Source organism: Phoca vitulina, unplaced genomic scaffold (assembly GCF_004348235.1).
Source record: "Phoca vitulina isolate PV1807 unplaced genomic scaffold, GSC_HSeal_1.0 scaffold19, whole genome shotgun sequence".
NCBI classification, from domain to species: domain Eukaryota; kingdom Metazoa; phylum Chordata; class Mammalia; order Carnivora; family Phocidae; genus Phoca; species Phoca vitulina.
Genome location: NW_022589722.1, coordinates 25,092,502 through 25,108,620, shown reverse-complemented (window position 1 = coordinate 25,108,620; position 16,119 = coordinate 25,092,502). Strand labels below are relative to the sequence as shown.

Below are 16,119 nucleotides of genomic sequence, written 5' to 3'. Positions count from 1 at the left end.
CTCTTGCTCACTGCTGTATTCCCAGTACCTGAGACATAATAGATGTACAATATTTGTGATTGACTGATTAGCCAACCCTGAGCAACAGGGCAGATTTGTAATAACTCTACCCTAGGGAGGAAAAATCAACCAAAAAGAAATCACATGAGCTCTTAATCTGGTTTTTGCTATGAATCACAGTACTTATTATGGGCTGGGGAAAGGGAGTCCCCCAAAGTTGTGGAACAGGAGGGAGAGGGTGTCCCCAAGAGGCAAGGGCCTCTCTCTTTCTGTCAATTAAATAAATAAATAAAATCTTAAACAAACAAACAAACAAACAAAAACACACAGAAACCAGAGTGATCCCTTGTAAAATTGAGTCAGATCATATCTATCTTCTGCTTAAAACTCTCCAATGGCTCCCCATCTTAACTCAGAATAAAAGCTCGAGTCTCTATAGTGGTTTACGTAGCACTACATGTGTGTCCCTATCCTGTTGCCCCTGCTCTCCTCTCACAGCATTGCAACTTCAGTGGGCACTTTGATGTTCTATAAACGTGCCAGGCACAGTTCTACCTTAGGGGCCTTGTACTTGCCTAGAATCATCTTTCCCCACGTAGCCCTCATTCTGGTTATCAATCTCCCCTCCTCCAATCTTTGATCAAATATGACCTTCTCCACAATACCTGTCTAGATCTCCCTATTTAAAATTGCAACTCCTCCCAGTTTCCACACTTCTACTGTCCCTCACCCAGCTCTATTTTTTTCTTTCCCCATAACACTTATCATCTTCTAACATATTACATAATATATTTGTTATGTTCATTATTTATTATCTGTTTCTTCTTCTCCCCAAATATAAGTTCCACAAGGACAGGGATCTTTGTCTATTTTTTTCACTTCTAGATTTCAAGTGCCTACAACAAAGATTTAGCAGGTGCTCAATAAATACTTTCTTAGTGAATGAATGAAAGGCCTTGCCCAGATCACACAATCAATAAAAGATGGAACTGGGATTAGAATCTGTACTGTCTGAATCTAGGGCCAACACTTTTAATCATTACACTGTTTCTCAGTTTGTTAAAGATGCTCTATTTTGGACAGTCATAACATCTGCTCTAGTTACTGCCATGGCTTCAACGACTAACTTACACAGATGTAAGAGAAAAACATTTCTTGTTCAGAGAAAACACAAAATTCTCAAGGAATTGAGCAGAAAAAGGTTATCGGAAGAATTCCCAGATATACAAGAGTGACTACAAAAATGAACTAAGCTCTTTCCCTAGAACGTCACTATAGGGGGCGCCTGGGTGGCTCAGTTGGTTAAGCGTCTGCTTTTGGCTCAGGTCATGATCCCACTATAGTTACAGCCTCCCTAAGTAATTATAGCTGGCCCCCAGTCTGCATTTTTCTCTCTTTAAAACTTTTTTTAAAAAGATTTTATTTATTTATTTGACAGAGAGAGTGAGCACAAGCAGGGAGAACAGCAGGCAGAGGCAGAGGGAGAAGCAGGGTCTCCACTGAGCAGGGAGCCCGACTCAGGGCTCAATCCCAGGACCCTGGGATCATGACCTGAGCTGAAGGCAGTTGCTCAACCGAATGAGCCACCCAGGCGCCCCGCTCTCTTTAAAACTTTTGAGTGAAGAAAAACCCCATTTATTTTATTCCACTTAGCATATCTGAGATTGGTGGACATTAAAAACAAAGAACTCTACTGAATTCGAAGAAAAAACAAATTTTAAATAATTACCAAGAACTGAAAAGGCACCCAAATGGTCAAGTTTCTGAAGTAATTGTTTTTGATTCTATTTCTAGAACCAAAAAAGCAAACAAATCCCAGTTCAATTTTGCAGATACCTTGCTTGGTCCTCCTCTTTCTCATCTCCTTAGCTTCCTGCCATTTGTAAGTGGCCAACTGAGTATTTTCCATCAAAGCCAAAAGGTTATTTTCTGATTCAGCTCAGGCCTTCTTATCCAGCTCTAGTTTTAGTTTAGCAAGACCGGCCTTATTTATAGCCCATTTACTATCCTCGGCGGGGGGGGGGGGGGCTGCTATTTCCTAAGGGAAGTAACCTAACCCATAGTGTGCTCAGAGTATAGTGCCTAATCTCCACCCCTCTAATAAAACAAAACAAACAAACAAAATCAAAAAACAAAAACCAGCTTTGAGAGGCAATAAAGTCTGGTGGTTAAGAACATGAGCTTTGGGGGCGCCTGGTTGGCTCAGTCGGTTAAGCGTTTGCCTTCCGCTCAGATTGTGGTCCCAGGGTCCTGGGATCAAGTTCCACTGGAATCAAGTCTGGCATCGGGCTCCTGGCTCAGTGGTAAGCCTGCTTCTCCCTCTGCCTGCTGCTCCCCCTACTTGTGCTCTCTCTCTCTCTCTCTCTCTGACAAAAAAAATAAATAAAATCTTAAAAAAAAAACAACAACAACAACATTGAGCTTTGGAGTCAAATAACTTAGTCTCTAATCCAGCATCTTCATTTACCAGCAATTGTGACCTTGGGCAAATTACTTCTCTCTGAACCTCGATCTTCTCATCTGTAAAATGGGGATAATAATATAGACCCAAGAGTTCTCATAAAGTTAAAATAAAATAATATAAAGGAGACCGACATGTAGTAATTAGTAAATACTTAATAAATGAAAGCTATTAATGTTACTAAACAATCACCATAACCTGGATATAATAACAGCACAAAATAGCAGTAGCTCTTTCTCTCATCATCAATGATTTTCAAATTTTTATTTCTTGTTTAGCCTTTTACTTGAGTTTTAGATATTCGTTTCCAACTACTTGCAGAACTCCTCTACAGGACTATCACACAGGTACTTCAAACACAACATACCTAAACCTAACTTTCTTCTTCTCTCTCTCTCTCTCTCTCTCTTTTTTTTAGATCTTATTCATTTGTTTGAAAAAGAGAGAGAGCACAATGTGGTGGGGGGGCAGAGGGAGAGGGAGAAGCAGACTCCCCACTGAGCAGGGAGGCTGATGCAGGCTTGATCTCAGGACCCCAAGATCATGACCTGAGCCAAAGGCAGACACTCAACCAACTGAGCCACCCAGATGCCCCTATTCTTCTCTTTCTTATCTATAACACAAGTATCTATTCCCATGTTTCTGTTTATACTATTCCCTCTGCCTAGAATGCTCCCATTTCTGCCTCAAAAGTCTCTTCAAATATTATCCATGAGGCCTTTCCTAATCAACCTCACCGGTATAATGTCTCCTTTCTTTTTTCTTTTTTTTTTTTTAAGATTTTATTTATTTATTTGACAGAGAGAGACACAGCGAGAGAGGGAACACAAGCAGGGAGAGTGGGAGAGGGAGAAGCAGGCTTCCCACCGAGCAGGGAGCCCGATGTGGGGCTCGAACCCAGGACCCTGGGATCATGACCTGAGCCAAAGGCACACGCTTAACGACTGAGCCACCCAGGCGCCCCTAATGTCTCCTTTCTTTAGAGTTCTGTAACATATATATTGACTTTATGAAATTTAGCTTACTTTGCATATTTGTCATACGTCATACATAGTTCACCTGTTAGACTTCTTGAGAGTAAGGACTCAGTCCCATTTTTGTGAAATCTGTAGGGTTTAGTACATACAAACATATGATTTTCACAAGTTGAAAACATGACTTTCTTGCAAATAAATATAAAATAAACATGTGTCAAAGACTTGATTCAACTCAAGTAATGAAGAAACTGATTCAAAGGATAATTTGAAGGAGATTTATTTAGTCAATCAAAGGAATGCTGAAATAAATTTGTTAATAGATGAAAAACTGGTTAATATAAGGCAATAAATTGTAACATTTGAAGTTGTTTTTTCTACTAGAGGGAAATCAATTGCTTCTCTACACAATGAAATTCATTTCCAGTGCTATAGACGGGAATCATCTGCATCACCCTCAGACAAGAATCACCTGCATTGCTATCAGTTTTCCACAAATTAACCTCTACTCCTGCAGTGTTGTAGAATAAAGTAAAAGGTGAAACCTAAAAGATCATATAATCACATACAAATATAAAATGTCAAAGATTTTATTTAAGTCATTAATTAATGCAGGAACTAATAAGATTTTATAATCAGATCAAAGAAAAAATCAAATTAACACACATATGGAGCCAAATAAGGAATGCTAAAATGAATTAGAAATTGATCAAAAACAGGTCAATATCCATAGGACAAGAATCAATTGCATTCCTCCTCATACAATTTACATTTCTATGGACAAGAATAATTTGTATTACTCATGGTTACCTACAACTTGCAGAGTTGTCAAGTAGCTCAAAGACAACGAAAAGCAGAGTCCTCACAGAATTGGGGAACCTGGAAGGATGTGCTGGGCAACCTATTTTTCCACTGAAGGTACTTGGCAATCTTTTAGTTCACTTCAGAGCCTTTCACAATTTTGCCCTGCATTGGCCTAGTCAGCAGAAACATGCACCCCCCCCCCTTTTGACCCAGACCCCTGAAGGCCTGCCACACTGTTGCCTGAGAGTATACTGGAAGAACACCCAGTTATTCCTTCTGCCTATTTCCAAGTTTGGGGTCATTTTTCTTGACATTCAGAACCTTAGAAATGCAAGTTGTTCGGTGTTTGTGAGGGTTGGTAATCCTTGTAGGTAAATTCTATAGTCCACATTTAGCTGTAGCAACTCTGAAATGTCTCTGGAGACTCAGACTGATAGGGGTGTGATGCCTGTGACATGAATATGGTATTTATAGAAATAGAGCTTTTTTTAAACTTCTGTTCCCTTGTATTCTGTTAGCCCTGAGATGCCTGAAAATGAAGCCACCTTCGCAATAACTGCTGGAGGGATTGGGGATGCCAAGGAGTAGGCGGCGAATTGAGGCAGATTGCTTCTTAGTGCTTATTAGGAGCTGAAGAAATGGAAGAGCAGTCTCAAATTTCAGACCTTGAAGTAAGAGTTTGTTTTTTTCACATGTTATTACAGGAAAGTCAACAAAAGGAATTTAAATCTTATATTTATCCTAAAAGTCCCTGATGTATAATCACTATACATTGTATGTCAATTCAGGAAAAAAAAAAAAATATATATATATATATATATATATTCATACATGTGTATATATGAATAAAGCTATTGAAAACTAATTGGGAAGGGGTACCTGATCCTATCACTTTAGCTGTCCAAAGTCAGCCACTAAACAGAAAATCTAAGAGCCCAGAAATGCACCATTCTCCTATCATTTCCCCTTGAACACTTACAGGGGTGGACACACTTCCAAAAGAGGGGAAGCCATTTACAGGACACACAAAAAAGCTTTTTTTATTTACAACATCAAACTGTACATTCACCTCTATAGCAATGGAAAAGAAATATTAAATTAAACTAAATTTTAAACCATTTGACTTTTTGACAAGTTGAAATTACTTTTAAAAAAATGTATTTCTGATTCAAACATATTTTATGGGGTGATAAAGAGGAAGGTAACTAGGAAATTTACAGTTTGGGGTAATCAGTGTAGCATGAGTTTTATATTTTAAGTTTGGGGTAGAGAATTCAAAATATTTTTTAAAAAATATTAAAGTTAATTTACATGTAAAATTTCTGAACACTAAATTTAGAAATGTGCAAAAGAATATAGTTTTTTTCTGTTAAACAAAAATAAAATCTAGTTTTCAGAATGAATGTATGATAAAAGTATTTCAAAATTAAAATACTAATAATATTTATAATGACAATCTTTATAGACCTCAAAAAGATTTCATCTCTTACATTGCATCACCTTGTATGAAAATGCAAGTATTGAAAGTACCATTTGTTACAAAAGATATTTGATTATCCATTCTCATTCACTCAGCAACGCTTAGAGCTAAAAAATAGACAAGGAAAGTATGGTTCCTGCCCCCAAAGAATGTGTACACTAGTTAAGAGAAAATACTAATATTTATGAAAGAATGAAAGAGAGCAAATGATTATTTAATTAATTTATCAGTAGTGTGGTCTTGGATTATAGGATTCCAAAAATGGGAGAGGAAAGGTTAAGCTGTGGGACAGCATGTGCAAAGGCAGAGAAGCTGGGATTTGGAAACAGAGACCAGCCTGACAAGCAGAAATTGTTCAGTGTGGGGTACTGGGAAATAAGAGCTTTTTTTTTGTTTTTACTTTTTTTATACCACAGAAGCTGCTTTCTGAAGAAGCAGAGATAAGTCATCTAGGAGCAGATTTTCTGTATTCAGCAAAGTCACTTAAATGACTTCTTTTGGTATACAAATATAAATGCATACTTTTTGTCCTGGGGAAGGGAAGATTTTGTTACTTGATAAAAACTGAGCAACAGCTAAAGATTCCCTGGTATGCAGAGCACTAGAGGGCAATGGACTAATTTATATAGGAGCCCGGAGCCTTTTGGTAGGAAAGGAAATATAAGTCCCAAGATTTGAGATTCAGAAAAATTTTCTGGATTAAATTGAGTAACCCCCTCACCAATGAGAATTTACCGAGAGGTGGGCAGTAGGTTTGGAAACCAGCACCTAATCCAAGGGCCTACAGTTCCGTGGGGAGGCTAGTTATAATATGGCATGTAGCTAAAGCCGGAAACCTCTCTGGGTCCAGCTACTCTATGTGTCCTGCTTTGGAGAACAGTAGCTGGGAACAGTGAACTAAGAAGCTGTAACCTTGGGGCCCAACTTTGGGACAGCACAGCAGATTGTGCGGTGCCCATGGAACTCTGCTAGGCCAGGGTTCAATATGCTGGGGCTTTCCAGTCTTCCCCCTCCTCTCACTCCTGAAACAGCTCTCACTCCTTATTCTAAGAGGGACAGAAAAGCTAAAAAACGAGCTTTTTTTGGTCAGGACTCTTTTGGTTGCAAGCCACAGAAACTCAAAGTAGCAAATGGAAGATAGGAATTCATTGGCTCATGAAACCGAAAAGTCCAGAAGTAGTGCTGACTTTAGCCACAGATGGAGCCAAGATCTCAAACAGCATCATCAGGACCTGCCTCCTTTTCGGGTTCTGATCATTTCCATGCTGCTCTTGTTCGCAGACAGGCTTTCCCCACATAGTAGCCAAGATGCTGCTTGAGGCTCTAGGCTTACATCCCACTAAGTTAGAAAACCCACTAGAAAAAGCATGCCTTTTTCCTCCATAGATTATTCATTTTGTGGAAAAAAACAAACAAACAAAGACTATCAAATGAGAACAGAGGTTATTTACTCAGAGTTTGCTACAGCAAGAGAGTCAGTGACCTCTATTTGCTTTTCGTAGAGACTCAAAGGCAGGCAGAGGAATGGGAAAGCTTTATAGTAGAAGAAGGAAAGGCTTTAGATGTGTTCTGATTGGAAGTTGTTGGCATGGGGAAGCTGGAGGATTAATCTGATGGAGACATAGAAAATGGATAAAGGAAATAACACTGGCATCAGGGAGACATTTTAGGAAACAGTTACAAAAATTCAACTGTGAGATGGTAAATACTGGGACTGGAGTAGCAGTGAAATAGACATTTCAAGAAGGTGGTTAAGAATTGGTGTGAGATTGAATAAAAACAGAAGAAGAGTCACAGGTGACTATTGACAAAGTTCTCTAACCTATGAAAGGAGATTATATTTGTATCATGATCAGGAATGAGGAAGTGGCTAATAGAGATTAGGGCTTTTACCTGGGAAGGTTTGTGTATTAGTTTGCTAGGACTGCCATAACCAAATATCATAAACTGGATGGCTTAAACAACAGAATTTTATTGTCTCACAGTTCTGGAGGCTATAAGTCCAAGGTCAAGGTTGGTTCCTTCTGAGGTCCATGCGGGAGAATCTGTTCCCTGCCTCTTCCATAGCTTCTGCTGGTTTTCTGGTGACCTTCAGCATTCCTTGGCTTGTGGAAGAATCACCCCATCTCTGCCTTCATCTTCACATGACATTCTTACTATGTGTATGTCTTTGTGTTCAAATTTCCCCCTTTTATAAGGATACCAGTCATGTTGGATTAGATGCCCACCCTACTCTAGTGTGACCTCAATTTAACTAATTACATCTATAATGACCTTATTCCAAAATAAGGTCACATTCTGAGGTATTAGGGGTTAGGACTTCAATGTATGAATTTTAGTGGGGACAGGGACCATAGCAGTTAGTAAGAATCAGGTAAAGTCAAGGGTCAAACATTGTTGGCCCATAACCTCCTAAAGAGCTTCCCAGAGGTAATCTGAAATCTGCCCCCATGGGTGGAGGATAGGGAGAGACTGAAGAAAGAGGCAGACCCCTCTCTTGGTGGGTGGCCATTTTAATAAGCAAAAGGAACTTACATATGAGGCTTGTCTCAGGCAGCAGCAAGACAAGTTTGGATCCCTGCACCCGCCCACCAAATCTTAAAAGTTTATGGAGAGGCCTTAACTGGGTTCAGTCACATTGAGAAGACCAAGAACACCATACGGGTGTTCTCAACACCACACTATCTCAAGTCTATCCTTAGAAAAATGGGAAAGACAAGTGAAACCCATACTCTAAGGATGGGGGAGGGGGTAAGGAGCTCCGATTGCCTGAGTCTAGCTCACAGGTCAACAGGCATTCATGTCTTCTCAGCGACCTCCCCTAACAAACACCAGGATGCACAAGACACAATCTGTGCTCAATACAGGCTACAGTCAGAAACATGTAAGTCAAGATCTAGGGAAACCTAGTATCTACTTAGAAAATGAAGAGGGTGAAATAGAATATTTCTACCACTCCTTTCTAACTTTCCTGTTCAATCATTCCTTAAACAGAAAAGAAAAAAACAAGGATAGAAAGCCCGATTAGAATGGGGTGGCCAAGCCAAAAATAGGGAATACAATAGACTAGACACCTGAGAAGGGATATCTTTTTATGGCGAAAAGAGGGATTGGGACCTTGGACACCAAGCTGCACCCGGTCAAGTCTTCTTCACCTGACTCTGGCTTGGATATAGTGAATGTTTATAGTTTTTTGGTTGTACAGTTTCCATTTTTCTATTATAATAACACTCTGGTTTTCTTTTAAAGAGTTCTCTCTCCCCAATTCATGTAGTCTATCCTGAGACATTGGATACTGAGTGATAGTTGCAAGGATTGAAACATGGGTTAGAAGCCACTCATTTGTACAGTGACAGCAGGGTGGCCGAGCCAGCAGCAGTGGCGGTGACCTGGCAGTCTGTTCCTGCTGCTAGACTGCAGGTTTCTGACTCCTCAACTACAGTGTTGTTCAAACTCCTGTCCATCCCTGGGGTGGTTTTCCAGCCTCCTGCCAACTCAATGACTCCTAATGTCCTTCTGACAAATTTTCCTTTGCTTCAGCTAGCCAGAGTTGGACTATACATACTACTTGCAATCTAGAACTCCAACCAAGGCACAGAGAAAGTGATTCCCAAATGCTGCTTCAGGGAAATGGAGAAAAAAGAAGCCAGGAAGGGCTTGCTTAACACCCAGATGAGAGATTCCTCATTATTCATACTCTTCATATACTCTTCTATACCAGTCTTTTTTGTTTTGTTTTGTTAAGTAGGCTCCATGCACAGTGTGGAGCCCCATGCAAGGCTTGAACTCATGACCCTGAGATCAAGACCTGAGCTGAAGTCAAAAGTCAGACACTTAACCTACTGAGCCACCCAGGTGCCCCAGTCTTTAATATATTAAAAGGAAATTTGGGGGATGCCCGGGTGGCTCAGTCGGTTAAGCATCTGCCTTTGGCTCAGGTCATGATCCTAGGGTCCTGGGATCGAGTCCTGTATCGGGCTCCTTGCTCAGCGGGGACCCTGCTTCTCCCTCTGCCTGCCACTCATCCTGCTTGTGCACTCTCTCTCTCTCTCTGATAAATAAATAAAATCTTTAAAAAAAAAAAGGAAATTTGGGATTTTACTTGGCCGAATATAAAAGAAAAACTGAAAATAACGGTGTCTTAAACAAAATCAAGGTTTATATTTCTCTCATTGACAAGTAATCTGAAGCCAGGCAGTCCAGAGATGTTATGGTACCTCTACTTTGTCCTAGGGACCCCTACTTTGTCATCAGGCTTCTGTCTTTCTGCTTGACCATTCTTGCTCTTGGTTTCCATCCTCAGGGTCACCTTATGGCCTAAGATAGTGTTTGGAACTCTTGTCAGTGAAACCAAGCTGGGGGAAGAAAGATGAAAGGCAGAAGGGCAGAAAAAAAAGGTTCCTTCCAGCTGAGTCAGCCCCTGTGAAGCACCCCTCCCACACACTTCTGCTTGTATCGCATTGGCCTGAACTCAGTCACAAAGCCATATCTACACACAAAGAAGTAGGGAACTATTCTTTTGTTCTAGACAGCAATATGCCCAGCTAGAACTGAGAGTTCTGTAAATAAGGGGGAAAGGGAGAACAGTTGTTGGGTAAGCAACTAGCAGTCTCTACCACAAAATCTTTTACTTCCTCAGCAAAGACAAACTCATTGAAGGTCTGTTATATACAATGCAGGGCATTTCAGGGGTTTTCTATTTGTACCGGTAGAGCTGGTTGAGGAATATATCAGTTAGAATGCCTTCAGCTGTGGAGCACCTGGCTGGTTCAGTGGGTGGAGCATGAGACCCTTGATCTCAGAGTCGTGAGTTCGAGCCCCACATCAGATGTAGAGAGTACTTTAAAAAAAAAAAAAAGAATGCCTTCAGCAGCAAGTAACAGAAAACCCAACTCAAAGGAACTTAAGCAGTGAGGAAATATGCCTTCTCATATAATTAAAAGTCCAGAAGTTGACCTTAATTAATTAACTAGTCAGTTCATTAATATAATTAATATAGTACTTAAGTTAATAGCAACTATGTAATGTCATCAAGGGTCCAGGTTCTTTCTGTTCCTTCACTTTCCCATCCTCAGTGCTGGTTCATTCTCCAAAAGCTCCCCTCATGGTCAAAAGATGGTTATAGGGTTCTATTTCACATCCTAATATGACAACATCTAGATAAAAGAGCAAGGAAACAACCCAGTCACAGCTGCCTTCAGCTCATGGGTTGGCTGGAGGGTCTAAGATGGCTTCACCCATGTGTCTAGGGTCATGGCAGGGATGGATGAAAGGGTGGGACTTCTCTCTCTCATCATTCAGTTGTCTAGCCTGAGCTTCTACATGGTACCTGCGTTCCAGAAAGGCAAGTGCTTATCAAGCTTCTACTTGTCTCATGCTTACTAATGTCCTATTGGCCAAAGCAAGTCATGCACCAAGCCCAGAGTCATTGTGGGAGGGGACTACACAGGAGCTTGAATGCCAGGAGCTATGGTTCCTTGGAAGCCATCAGTGTAACAGTATTCTACAGGGTACTATGTTGGGCCTTTGTAGGTAGGGAGAATTCATCTTCAAGAGCTTACAGTATGGTCAGAAACATGAGACACAAGCTATTAGAAAGTTAAATAGCAACACAGGATTTAAATAACATTTTTAAGACTATGTAAGTCTAAAGTCAGACACAGAGAAAGGAGTTTCGACCTGGGAAAGCTAGTTGGAATTTTCTCAAAAGGTCTCATATGGTGGTGAATGTTCCATGCCTCAGGGTCAGGCCTTCAGCCTTCATCTTCAATGTATTTAGTTCTCCAGTATTGATTAATTTCTAGAGAAATAGCTCCTTCTGACTAAGCACACAAGCTGCCAAGTAGAGTATACCAGAATGCCAGTGATATTGAAGAATGGACTATAATGGCAAGCTGATCAGATGTCAAGATTGACCTACACTACCCATTGCCTCAGTGAGCAAGTTCAAATGAAGCTAAAGTTGCTTGATGAATATGGAATCAGAATAAAGTTGCTTGATGTCCACAGTAGCCAAAATATGGAAAGAGCCCAGATGTCCATTGACAGATGAATGGATAAAGAAAATGTGGTGTGGGGCGCCTGGGTGGCTCAGCTATTAAGCATCTGCCTTTGGCTCAGGTCATGATCCCAGGGTCCTGGGATCGAGCCCCACATCAGGCTTCCTCTCAGAGAGAAGCCTGTTTCCCCCTCTCCAACTCCCCCTGCTTGTGTTCCCTCTCTCGCTGTATCTATCTCTGTCAAATGAATAAATAAAATCTTTAAAAAAAGAAAAAAAAGAAGATGTGGTGTATGTATGTATATATATACAATGGAATATTACTCAGCCATCAAAAACAATGAAATCTTGCCATTTGCAATGATGTGGATGGAACTAGAGGGTATTATGCTAAGCAAAATAAGTCAATTAGAGAAAGACAAATATCATATGATATGATATTCCACTCATATGTGGAATTTAAGGAATTTTAACAAAACAGATGAACATAGGGCAAGGGAGGGAAAAAAATAAGATGAAAACAGGGACACCTGGGTGGCTCAGTTGGTTAAGTGTCTGCCTTCGGCTCAGGTCATGATCCCAGGGCCTGGGATTGAGCCCCGCATTGGGCTCCGTGCTCAGCGGGAAGCATGCTTTTCCCTCTCCCTCTGCTGCTCTCCCTGCTGTTCTCTCTCTCTGTAAAATAAATAAATAAAATCTTTAAAAAAATTAAGATGAAAACAGAGAGGGAGACAAACCATAAGAGACTCTTAACTATAGAGAACAAACTGAGGGTTGCAGGAGGGGAAGTGGGTGGGGGGATGTTGTAACTGGGTGATGGGCATTAAGGAGGACACTTGATGTAATGAGCACTGGGTGTTATATGCAACTGATGAATCACTAAATTCTACCCCTAACACTAATAATACAATATATGTTAATTAAATTGAATTGAAATTAAAAAATCTTTTTAAAAAGAAGCTGTATCCCAGAACAATAAAGAAATATTAAGGTTGCTTGGATATAAACCTTGAATTATTAATGGGCTCAGAGGGCCCACTACATCCATCCTCATTCATTCATTCATATGTACATTTTAAATGTATTATGGACTATTTAAGACAAAAAGGATAAAATATAATGCAGCTGATACTTGTAAAATGAAATACTACCAATACAATTGAAGACCCCTGAATATCCCCTAGGGTTGAATCTCTTTCCTCCCCGACAGAATTAATCATTTTTCTGAATTTGTTGTCCAACACTCCCATACATTTCTTTGTTCTTACATTACATATATGTGCATTCCTAAGTTATAAAACATACTGCCTTGTATTCCACCAATATTGAGACACCAGTTAGTTGCCAAGTACAACAGATAAAGATAGGAATGATTAATCAAGACAGTCCCTGAGGCGTGGACTCACAGGGAAAATCACCCAAATAATTACAAATGTAGCTAAGAGCTACAAAGCAAAAGTACAGGTACCTATGAGAGTCCTCACTCAGGGAACTGCCTTTCTGGGGTTAACCTGAGCAGGTTTGGGGCAGGCACAAAGACCTGCCAGGTAGTCTGGACACTCACATTGCCTTGACAATGCACCCTCTACCTTGGGTACTCTTGGATGGCTGCTTTGCCAACCTTTCCTCCACTCCCTTCCTCAAGTAGTTTCACTCCTTGGCAGAGAGCAAAAAGCCTGTCCTGAACACTACACTCCCAATTCAATTCACAAGTACTGCCAAGAGAGTCAACTCCCACATTTCCCAGTCTAAGAACTGGTCTTTGCAGCAATTTCAGTAGGTAGAGGAGGTAAAGCCATGTGAATCTACTCACACTGACGTATTTACTCTGGGCAGGAGCCCATTTGGGGGTAAACCCCCGTAAATTCTCAAACATATATGCCTAGAATTATATATATACACAAAAGCAAAAGTCTCCCCTTTTGACTCTACCCAGTACCAATCTAAACCACCCCAAGATCAGGTAGAGTGTGTGTGTGTGTGTGTGTGTTTAGGTTTGGTGTCCTTGTTTGACGAAGTCCTTCCTCAGAGATAACCCTGATGCTAGTTGGTTTTCCTCCAAGTGTGTGCAAACTATATTTTGCCTCTGTGATCAAAATTATGTAAACACCAGAGCTTTCCTTCTCATTATATAATACCTTTAGAGACAGCAGTTGGTGTTTAACTGACCCATCGATGTTTTCACTGTCTTTGTCCTTATGTTCCGGTTTTTGGTGCCAGCCCGTTTTTCTTCACATTATTAAGTCTATGTATTTCCAAAGTACAATTGTAATTCTTAAGTGCAATTCTAAATGTACAATTAAGGTACATAATTATATACTTCCTGGTCAATTCTCCTCCTTTCCATTCTGCTCCTCAGCAGGACGTTGCCAGCTCTCAGATTCTCCACTCTGCTCAGTACCTGATCAACGTCTCTATATCTGTCTGGAGAACACAGAGGAATCTATTTAAAAACATGAACTGGCCCCTCTACCTCCTGCTCAGCTGCTTTAGCATCTACCTACTCCCTCCCTTCCAGCTTATGAAGGCTGACTTTTCCTCTCTAGGACTGTCAAAAGTAAACCAAGATTGCCAATCACCTGTTCTTCGGGTTTGGATTTCCCAGCAAAGACAAGGCCCTGCTGTAGTTCCAGAGACTGTCAGGGCCTCCCAAGCACCAGCGGTGCCAGTCACGCAGCTCTGACAAGTCTGATCTTTAACCTTTGAGCCACACCCAGGAGAGCTCAGAGATTGGGGCCCAGCATGTGACATGGCAGATGGTCCTTGGCCACAGTGACCCAGAAGTTTGCTCGGGTCAGTTTTATGCCTCTCCAGAACTAAAAAGCTACCACGGAAATGGCCTTGGTCAGTCAGTCTGGGGTCAGTCCAAGCCTGTGATAGTTGTTTTTCTATTGCTAGCACGCAAGGAGCCCATAATGTCAGCCGTACCCATACCCGGACTTCAACTGCCGAAAAGCCTGGGATTGGCTGCAAACTTTGCAGCAGTGGGCATGGGTGAGGGACGGGGACTGTAGGAGTGAAGAGTAACAGAATTCGGGGAACCGGGAATCTAAAGAAAATTACACCCCTGTGCCTTACAATCTACTGGAACATCTCGGAATTTTCTCTGGACTGAGAGAAAATTACCTCCCATGTGGCTGCATCCACACTGACAGTCTCTGTTCTCAACCAGTACCCATCTTAAAGAGGAACTCAGCCTTCCATGGCATCTTAATGGCACCTCTGTTAAACAAACACCCTCTACTGAGCACTAGAGAACATTACTGATTTTTTTGAAGGTAAAACATTGCCTTATTGCCTCCCCCCCACTTCCCCCGTGCAAAACATTTTTACTTTCTCTGGCTTCTCAGATTTTGCACTCCCATACACATCATTTAACACTGTCTTTAAATTCATTCATATTCAACAAACCAAAGAGGCTTCAGCTACTAGGATCCCTTGACTTAGAAGGCTGCTAGGGAATCATAACAATTTTTTGTCACCAAAAATATTTTTCTTGTCCTGCCCTAATTAGAAAGGTACTATTTGCTGAGGCAAAGGGCAGGGTGGATACATCATCCTGTGCATTCCAAAAGATAAGTGCCAAGCATTTGTGTATGCAAGTGTAGTATTCATCACACCTTGATAATTATAATCCCCCCTTTCTCATTTAGAGTCTTTAAGAGGCAGTAACACTGTTAATCTCTATGCTTGTGAATCATTCTCTTTAATTCTTAACTATGTCACCCCTAGTGAGCTGACTATATAGTCTCAACTCTCTTCCTCGTCAGCTTGCTTGCATGCTGTGCTAAAAGGAGGAACCCAACAGCTGTCCCCATTATCTATCAAGAGAACAGAAAAAATATTGTTTCCAGGTGGTGACTAATGCCTCTAAATGCCAGAGGACAGACAGAAGATCACGTCTCTAAGTTTCCAAGCAGGGAGGGGACAGAAGTAGACCTTGAGTTTTTCTATTTGCATGTATGAACAGGGATTAACAAAAATCACAAAAGTTGGCATAAATAAATATTTTAAATGTGGGTGAAGACTAGAGAATAGAGATTTGCTGAAGCAGGGAGGTGGTGAGAGGTTGGAGCCAGAATTTGGAAAGCCTTCAATGTCAGACTATGAAGCTAAAACTGGGTCTTCGGGTCATGGTGAGCAACAGAAAATTTTGAAGCAAGAGACTTATACAGAATAGTGAAGTTGAAAAACAGTGATGGTGGTGGGATTCTATTCTTATAGGTCTCTCTAAAACAGAAGCCACTAACACACACATTCAACTGGAGTCAATGATGAACACCTCTCGGCCAAATTTCTGCCTGGCAACAATTAACTGGATGGTGAAACACCCACTTTAGATGGAGCATGGCAACCTGGCCTGGGTTCACCTCTTTAGATTAGTGGTCTTCAAACAGTTACC

At 40.9% G+C, this 16,119-nt stretch overlaps 1 protein-coding gene across 1 annotated transcript in view; it reads left to right on the top strand.

The window, feature by feature from the left end:
- The window catches only part of DMC1 (DNA meiotic recombinase 1), a 46,433-nt gene extending 41,570 nt beyond the window's left edge, over window positions 1-4,863 (top strand). Inside the window, exon 14 of the mRNA XM_032416660.1 lies at window positions 4,758-4,863. Within this exon, the coding sequence (XP_032272551.1) occupies window positions 4,758-4,827 (70 nt within the window). The 3' untranslated portion in view covers window positions 4,828-4,863. The remainder of the gene's footprint in view (window positions 1-4,757) is intronic.
- The last annotated feature ends 11,256 nt before the right edge of the window (window positions 4,864-16,119 follow it).